This window comes from Oryza brachyantha, chromosome 11 (genome assembly GCF_000231095.2).
Source record: "Oryza brachyantha chromosome 11, ObraRS2, whole genome shotgun sequence".
NCBI classification, from domain to species: Eukaryota; Viridiplantae; Streptophyta; class Magnoliopsida; order Poales; family Poaceae; genus Oryza; species Oryza brachyantha.
The window spans coordinates 12,468,188-12,477,778 of record NC_023173.2 but is presented as its reverse complement, the minus strand read 5'-3'; the positions used below and the strand labels follow the sequence as shown (position 1 = coordinate 12,477,778).

Below are 9,591 nucleotides of genomic sequence, written 5' to 3'. Positions count from 1 at the left end.
CTATCCCTGCTTAAGCCATTGTAGATAAATACCCCCAAGAATTTCTGATAAATCTAATCGATCACAGATTCACAGATCGAAGGACCACAGATATCACAATGCAGAATGATCAGAAAAAAGAATACATCAAAAACTGTATCCCCCTTACATGGAAATTACACTTGACCAAATAATATAGCTCAAGAAAAATGAATAATAACAAATACAATACAACACAATCACAGGCCAGAGCTTCCTGGCATTTAGATATGCCAATAAATACAAATGAAATACAACCAGAAGATTCCCACTTTCGACGGCCGCGCAGGTGTAAATGGTTGGCATATGATTTGAGGAACATGAACATGATCTGTACAATGCGCAAAGGGATGACCTGCATTCCTCCCGAACAGCATAGCACAGCAGCTTGCTGCTAGAGAAGTCTGAGATGAGCACTATCATTCAGCCTCTTTATCTGCCATCCAGTTTTTAGTGAATGCTCAAGAACTGTAATGGAGGAATCTTCAATGCAAATTCTCTGGGATATCATAGGATTGCAATCCAGCACGCCAGCAACGAGGCATCGAATGGGAGCTGCATGACTGAAGATTGCAATGGAGGTTACTGAGGGCTGGGCTAGATTTGCTTCATGAAGGGTATGCCTTTGATTTATTTCTTTCGGTGAGAACTCGTCCTCAGTCTCATTGTCGCCTGAAGTGACAAACTGAAGACGGCTTTTCCCAGATTTTTTCCTTTGGAGGCCATGGCGATTGAGCCTGTAAAGCAAATCCCAAGGGGGGCCATCTTGAACAGAATTGGTGGAACTTTGTCGAGATAACCCCTTTGTATCATTTTGTTGTGATAGTGTATCCCCCATTGCCACCTTTTCTGGTAACCGTACGATTGTCTGGTTGAGGAATTCCATCATCCGAAACTGCACTTGCCTAAGAGATTCACCAGCAGGTGCTGAGAAATCTGGCTGAGTGCTGTCCATCAGGTTGACCATCTCTGGAGTATATATTTCTGACTTCGGGCAGCCTTCCCACTGACCTTGACTCATTTCAGTCAGAGCATCTGATACTTGAATCTGCTCCTCTGGAAATTCAAGTTCCTGCATATCAATATTGCCAAATGTCACAAACTGCAGAGCTGAAAACCAATCAAAAGGAAACATAAACGGATGAATGCATATAATTGTATATAAACCAATGAAGAGGGATAATAGCATCTGCTGAGTTTTTCTGCTTCCCAAATTAATATGAAAAAACAAGACTATACATACAGGTTCCAGATACAAATGATCAGATATAAGTTCAGACGTAGGCTTGGGAGGTATGGTTTCTACCCCAAAAAAACCCGGCAATTCCTTATAAATGCCATCCATCAAAACCCCCTGATGTCTATATATTACATGAAAGCGCAGTCCCACATCCGCCCTGTCCCTTCCCTCACGCATCCCCTAGGGAGAAAATCAGAAAAAAAAAAAGAGGAAGCAGAAAACTAAGTGGTTAGTTAAAAAAAGGGTTGGATCCTTCTGCTTGATCCACGCCCCTGAGGCTTGGCCTGTTCTCAGGCATGGCCATTGGAATGCATGGGTATGTTTCTAGTCTTACTAACATGTGAGCCTGGGGCCCAAATGTAATGAATAATACATATGGTATAGGGTAATACTTAAATGACATACAAGGGATTTATCCAAAAAGAAGGCAAAAGTTGCAATTTCAGTTACATTATCATCCCAGGACCAGGGAGAAACCCCTATGCCAGTTAGTAGTATCAGCAATAACTTGCTTTACTAGGGAATTTTGTAGCAACAAAAAATGTGAATTTTTAGATGGATCTATGTGATTTTTTAAAGCTAATAACAGCTTTTGCAGCCATGAGAACGGTGAACACCCAGCCTGCCCAGCAGTAAAAAAAAAAGCCACACGTTGATGAAGTCCTGGGGTTTGACTCCCAGCTTGCTCAACCTATAGTCTTTCCTGACATGGCATTTGGACCCAAGACTGTCAGCTAAAACAAAAAAAATATGGAAATCACCATTTCATAGGGTGAGTCAAACCTGTATAGCAGGCACTTGCAGACCATTGCTAGAGCCCAGAAGACACTAGCTGCATTCAGGTATTTAAGTCTTAGCGGTGACTAACAGGCTTTTGGGTTTTTCCTACTCAGGACAAATCTATGGAATAATGTATTGCAATCTCAAATTGAAATTCAATTGTAGAGGATTGAAATCCAGGTGAAACTTTTAGGGGGCTTCTTTTTCACAACCAAGCTCTACAAACAAGAGCAGCAGAGCAGAAAGGATGTTTGCAGATAAAAAAGGAACTAATATAAAAACATCCGACCCTAAACTTTTAGCATGAGCATAAACAAATTTGTTCTTTACACTTACTAGAGTTCACCGAGTCAATCTAAATCTGCAGAAAAATAATGACATGGGTTCAAGAAAATACACAGGAAATAGACCTTTTAAAAGTTTTGCTGATTTATTCTGGCTGGAAGCACAAAATTACAGCAGAACCTCTATGTGCAAACTCTCTTATGCATATCACAGTTTGTATGTTCACCAGGGGGTGTGCTCCAGCTCCCATACGAGCTGCATCCCATGATCGTGAGTTGTGAACCCTGGAAATAACGGAACACACTTTCAAAGGAACAGATAACCAATAGTCATAGACCCATAGTTCAGATTCTGAGGCTAGACAATACTACCATAGATGCATAAGGCATGACAACTGTAGGCCACCCAATCCAACAAATTGTCCCAGACTATAGGAGAAAATTGCATCCACTAAAGCACAAAGAAATATTAAATAAGTGCCTAATGATCATGATGTCAGGTAGTCAGGTGTACAATTGATAAGGAATGCATAAGTAGTCAAATGTTCTATGACAGCAAGAAAATCATGTGCACAAGCATGACTGTTCTTGTAGCATAACCTCAGTTATAGTCCAGCTATAGCTCTGCTAGACTCTCCTCACAACTCATTGCCACCAATTACATCAAAAATAAAATCAAGCATCCCCATGAAAGCATAAATTTTTTTAGCATGCAGAGTATCCCTATGTCACTATTTGTAATGTTCATGAATATAGAACTATTCCTTTTCTTTGACATCAGTCCATGTGACAGGAAAACAAGGAATATTAGGAAGGGAAGTTATCAACAAAAAAACTGCGACAAACTGCAATACAACCTGTCAACCAGTTACATAAAGGCAATAAGAGATGCTTAAAAGCTGCCTACAATCTAGTAGTTTTTAAGGCTGTACAGTGTAGGGTAAAAATACAAAAGAATAGGTTCATATCATCTAGATCCAGTTTACACTAATGCCCCTAATTTGTCTCCTCAGATTTGCATGGGAAACATTTTGCCATTTCAAAATAGCAGATCCAAGGTTATTCCCTCATACCAATGCTCATATTTCCATCATATGCTTGTCCTTTTGAATGATTTTGTACCTAAGGTATACTGGGAACTGTCAGATCTGCATTGTTGACAAGATTTAAGGTCACTGTAACTCATAATTGCTTTCACTTCTAGGTTTATTGATGGCTATGGCGTAGACCAAAGAGTAAAAAGGACTATGAATTGAGCTAATTTCACAGATAAACTTTGAAGAGATTTTTACACGGATAGCATCAAATTCTACGTAACACTCTTCACATAGTGCTAATGACTCTGTTCAAAAGCATGTATCTTGTGCCCATGCACTCCTGTGTTCTCCACAATTAGTATGGATGCATTTCATAACACAAGCATTTAACTATTTTTTTTCTCCATCACATCACAAATATCCCATGCCAACACCAAGACCAGAAGTGTGCCGTCTGAAGTAACAGATCAACCAGCGAAAGATCACTTTGTTACAATTTACCACTAATTTAAAGCTCATAAGGACATCGAAACACACGCAAGACACAGAAAAGCCATAGGGCACTGAATTCTAATGTTTGGTATGTTGGATCTTTGCTACAACAACGAGGCAGTCCTAAGACAAGGAATCCAAATCGCACAAAACAAGCACAAAATGGATAAACCAGGACTCATCAGGTTGTGATCAATAGTTTCCTATATACAATTTTGTAGCATAAATAACATTCCCTCCGTTCCACCTTATAACACTTCCTGATTTGCCCTGATTGAATGGACGCCAACAAATTTGGACACATATACAAAACATATACCATTGATGAATCTAGGCAATAATAGAAAGTATTCTAATTGCGTAAAAATATAAGTAAATTACATGGCAAGAAACACTTTAACAAGCGAAATGCAGGAAGATGAATGTACAGTGGAAGCCAAGAAGCGCTCACCCGACAGACGAGCGCGGCCGTGGTGCGGGCGCGGTCCAGCGGCGACGCGTACGCGGCGGCCAGCCGCGCGCCGCGGGAGCGCAGGAACACGGCCAGCGCGCGCGCCTGCCTCTCCCCGCGCGCCGTGAGGGCCGCGGCCGGCCACCGCCCGCCGACGAGGTCGGGGCGCATCGCGGCGGCGCACTCCCCGTGGCTGACGACGACCACCTCCAGCGCCGGGCTCTCGGCCCGCCCGTGAGACGGATGGTGGTGGTGGTGGTGGTGCTGCGGCGACGGCGGGGGGAGGAGCACGTGGCAAGGGTCCCAGACCTTGATGGTGGGCCCGCCGAGCAGGCGCGGGGTGCCCGCGGCGGAGGGCTGCGGCGAGAGCGGCGAGTCGGCGGCGCGGCAGGGGAGCACCTCGGGCTCCTGCTCGAGCACCTTGGAGTCCGACGCCGACGCCGGGGGAGCCGGCGCGGGCGCGGGGGGAGGCGGGGCCACGGGCGCCCCGGCGGATACGGCCGAGGGCTCGTCCTCCTCCTCGTCGTCGAGGTCGGCGGCCGTGGACACCGAGGAGTGGGAGGAGTGGGCGGAGCCCATAGCTGCGGGCGGCGGCCGGCGGCGAGATCTGAGGAGCTCGGAGGAGGTGGGGCGGCGATGTGGATGCGAGCTGCAAGTGAAGATGACAAGTCTGGTCGGGTTCTCTCTCCGGCCCTACGTGCGTTGAGATTCGTGCGGGATCGATGTCACAAACGGTACCGGTGATGGCTGTGATACATGTTGCAGCTTCGCACTCCATTTATGAAGGTAAAATTTATAATCATCGGTACAAATCAAATCAATATGGTTAATTTGATTCGTGACATCGTAACTATGATTACTCCCTCCGTTCGTTTCATAATATATAATATAAGATGTTTGATTTTTTTTACAGCGTTTGATCATTCATTTTATTTAAAAATTTATAAAAATATCATTTATTTTGCTTGTGATTTACTTTATCATCAAACGAACTTTAAACATGAATTATCACTTTTTATATTTGTGCTAAATTTTTAAATAAGACGAATGGTCAAACGTTACAACAAAAAATCAAACATCTTACATTATGAAACGGAGGTAGTATTAGATAAATGCTATTATAATTCATCTATTTGTAGCTATGCTACTAAAATTTTTACAAAATTAAAACCATACCATCGCCGTAGTGTTTTACAACCCATCCTTCAGATTCATCGTCTTCCTTCTTTTTACCTTATCTTTTCCTTAAAAACTACCATCGGAAGTGCCCGGCGTACTCCCCGTCGGTGACGAGTTGCTCCCCCTTCCACGGGTAGCAGATCTCCGCGTCGCTAGTGCAAATCAGCGCGTTGAAGTCGGCCGGGTTGGCGCCGGAGGACTTGAGCGCGTCGACAGCCTCGGGGATGGTCATGCCGGTGGACAGCACGTACCCGACTCGTCCACCGAAGCCGTCGCCAACCGACATGGCCAATTTGATGGCCTTTTTGAGCTGCTCGATTTACGGCTTCCCGTTGTCGCCGTAGAAATCGACGACGACCACGAGGAGAGGTTTTGGCGCCGGGCCAGCGCCCTGACAGAGCTTGTCGTGGGGCAGTCCATCGAGCGGTGCCTGCGGAGCGCGTCCATGATGGCGGCGACGGAGTCTCTGACGCTGAGGTCAGGCGAGACGGCGGCGTAGTCCCCGGTGAGGCGACGCGACAGGTCGCGCAACGACTTGGAGAGCGGATCTGAGGATGTTGCGGTAGCGGAGCCGAAGGATTACGAGAAAGAAGAAAGAGGATGAATATGACGAGTCCCACCTGTAAATAGAGAAGAAGATGAAAAATATGACGACGTTGACATGATTCCAATTTCGTAAAATTTAAGTGGCATGGCTATAAATAAATGAATTATAATGACATTTATGTGAATACTTATAGTTACGATGGTACGGATCAAATTAACCAAAGTTAATTTGTATTGTATGTATTTATGTTAAGAAGAGATGAGAATAAAATACGGTGATAGTTACCAACACGGGCTAGCTCTATACATCTCGATAGCCACTTTTGTCAAGGCCATTGTTGCAGCTGTGTTGCCACTTATGTTCACGAGAAGGAGAAAGGAGGAAGGATGGAGATAGTTACCTGCGCTGGCTCTACATCATGGTCGTTATCTTTCTATAGCCATAGCTATCTTTGCCAAGACAGTCGTTGTAGTTGTTGTCATTGATATATACCTTAAACATATTTCTGTGCTCGTTGCCTTTTATAGAAACAATTAATTTGAACTATAGATCATGTGACTTAATAAGAAAAGTAGAAAGAATGAAGAGAGACAATTTAAATCACAGGTTAATCATCCACGGGCTCAGAACAATTGAAGTGACTCGGTTTTACGAGAGAAAAGATCTACTTATTATTATTTTTTTGCTTAATGGATGGATATGGATGCTACCCTAGCTCTTAAATAACGTGATTCTGCAAAAGTTTGCTTATATATAAATTTCTTAGACAGTTTTAATTGTATTTTTCAATAGTTAGTTTATTTATTTGTCCCTTCGATCAATGTATAATAAAACATTTAGTTCCTTGGCCATCCAGTCGTTAGAGCAACGCACCGATTCTAGTAAGAATTTGAGAAAATTTGCATGCACCCTTAAAAATTTGCTCAACCCTTTCTATATCCCTATTTTTTTTCATCTATTATATGCCCCTAATTTTCCATCTCTCATCCCGATCCTCTCTATACCCACATCTGTTAGTTGACCATTAGATAACCATTAAACATTTCTAAAATAATTATAGAGTAAAGTATATAGCCGGTCCTTAAATTATGGCGCGGTACCACTTTAAGTCCAGGAATTTAGAAAATGCACGTTTAGGTCCACGATCTCGTTTTAATGTATCATCCTGGTCCAATCCGCGCTTGACCGCCAGCGTGGCGTGCCACGCAAGTAGTACATTTGCATCTGCCCCTCCGCAACATGTAGTAGGCACTGTGTCACATTGTAGCATATTAGAACCCAAAATACCCAAATCGGCTAGGATTTGGACGACAGGCGGCGGCGAGGTCACGGCGGGACATGGCCTAGTGCGGTGGCGAGGTCGCAGCTAGAGGTGGCCTAGTGCAGTGGCGAGGTCGCAGCTGAAGGTGGCCTAGTGCAGTGGTGAGGTCGTGGAGGAAGGTGGCCAAGTGCACAACGTGCTTCCCATAGCTTCTAGCTCAGCCTCCTCTTACAGTCGATGAAAGAAGGTACAAGTGTCATTGATCCTCTGCCCATTATGCAAGGATCAATGACACTTGTACCTTCTCCCGTCGACTGCAAGAGGAGGATGAGCTAGAAGCCATGGGGAGCACGTCCTGCACTTGGTTGTCTCCCTCCGTGACCTCACCGCTACACTAGGCCACCTCTAGCCGTGTCCTTGACGCCGCACTAGGCCACGTCCCACCGCGACCTCGGCACCGCTTGTCGTCCAAATCCTAGCCGATTTGGGGATTTGGGGTTCTGATATGCTACAATGCGACACAACGCCTACTACATGTTATGGAGGGGGCAGATGCAAATGTACTGCCTGCGTGGCACGCCATGCTGGCAGTTAGACGCAGTTAAGCGTGGATTGGACCGGGATGGTGCATTAAAACAAGATCATGGACCTAAACGTGCATTTCTAAGTTTGTGGACTTAAGTGGTACAACGCCACAAGTTTAAGGACCGGCCATGTACTTTACTCATAATTATATTACTCGTCTTATACCTATGTGTATCTACTCCATAAATTTTCATATGATAAAATTAACTTATTTTAAAATAAAAGGATATCATCATTTACGGTCAAACTTGGAAAACAATATTTGATTTTTTTCATTTTTCTTAAAAAATATGATAAAAACCATACATAGTTTTACATAAAATTGAGAACTACAATTATATGATATTTAGGTTTAAATTTTTGGGAAGATATACAACATCCATTCAATTTGATTTGAAATTTATTTAAAATTTTTAATATGTGTTTTTAATTTGTGATACAATAATTTGATCCCCTTTATTTTTGAAACGACTCATTTTTCACTACATATTCGTTGAAAAGTATTTTTTTTCAAATTTGATGCAGAGCTTGATATTTTTAAATAAATAAATAAATCTTTTTTGAATTTTTAATGAAATTATGTTTCATTTTTCTGAAATTCATAGAAATATTTAGTATTTTACCCCTTATTGTTTTTCACAACACAAATAATTTATAGATGAAACATGTCTAGCTCTTAGCAATGTACCAAGGAAAATAAGATCATTGCTACATTAACTGCCTGTCAAATAACATAATAGGCATGTAAGGAATCTAAACAAAAATTCAAAGGCATATAAGAGATCAAACAAATTTTAGAGACATAGAAGAGATCACTTGAAATTACAAGGGCATACCGGTTGGAGACTAAGAATTTTTAAGGACTTACGCCTCCACCGGAGATCGAGACGATGCAGCCCCATGTCAGGTACCAAGTTTCGTCGGAGTTAAAACCTTAGGTAGGAGGGTGGCAATGCGCCGAAATTTAGTTGATCTGATATGTAGATGATTTACAATAACCCCGGGCATATATATTTATACCTTCGGGTGGATAGTAGTCCATATCGGACACAACACATGATGACTCCTAATAGATAAAAGGAAACAACAAACTATATCTCTAATACAACACAATTTCTAATAGATAAAAGAAAACAAATAAGTCTCGATCGGACTCTAACTCCCTTAGAGATAAAGGAAATCCTAACTAACTCAAATTAATACATAAATTTATGCCGCCATGCCTTCACGATTCCTTCTTAAATTCGGTCTCTTCCAGAAAAAATTTTCATCAGCTGATTGCGTCTTTCCTTAACCGAACCCACTAAGAAATTTTACAAAATTTGATGTTAACAGTTAGTTATTCATAACAATTTGTCTTATGATACCTGGTGCCGATATGCTCTCATCTGTAACAAGTCGTAACTATCGATAACTCTTATATGTAACGTGCCATAATTAAGACCCGTTAAAGATAAACTTATATTTATAGCGAGTCATTTCTAGTGGGCATATTTTTAGCTGTTATGGATGAGTTATCCGTAACAGACCATATTTTATTAGAAAAATGAGTCGTTACCGATGGTGTGTTCCGTACCGGTGGTCAACTGGACACAAGAGAAATGATTTAAATGTCCCTCGTCAAGTAAGAAGATAATATAAAAAGAGGTAGATATGATTAAAATGAATAGAGATTTAAATATAAGATAATTGGTAGGACAAATAGTACTCCATAAAT

General features: G+C 42.2%; 1 protein-coding gene across 2 annotated transcripts; it reads right to left on the bottom strand.

The window, feature by feature from the left end:
- LOC107305237 lies at positions 1-4,993 on the bottom strand. Of its 2 annotated transcripts, none has more exons than XM_040528596.1 (2): positions 4,303-4,993; positions 1-1,090 (listed from the first exon to the last, which is right to left on the bottom strand). In XM_040528596.1, the coding sequence occupies exons 1-2, from the start codon at positions 4,879-4,881 to the stop codon at positions 413-415; spliced, it is 1,257 nt and encodes a 418-aa protein (XP_040384530.1). In that variant the 5' UTR covers positions 4,882-4,993; the 3' UTR covers positions 1-412. The 2 variants fall into 2 exon arrangements, 1 of the variants encoding a protein (XP_040384530.1); XR_005812690.1 differs by lacking the exon at positions 4,303-4,993 and adding an exon at positions 2,449-2,684 and having other exon boundaries at positions 1,007-1,090.
- Between the last annotated feature and the right edge of the window lie 4,598 nt (positions 4,994-9,591).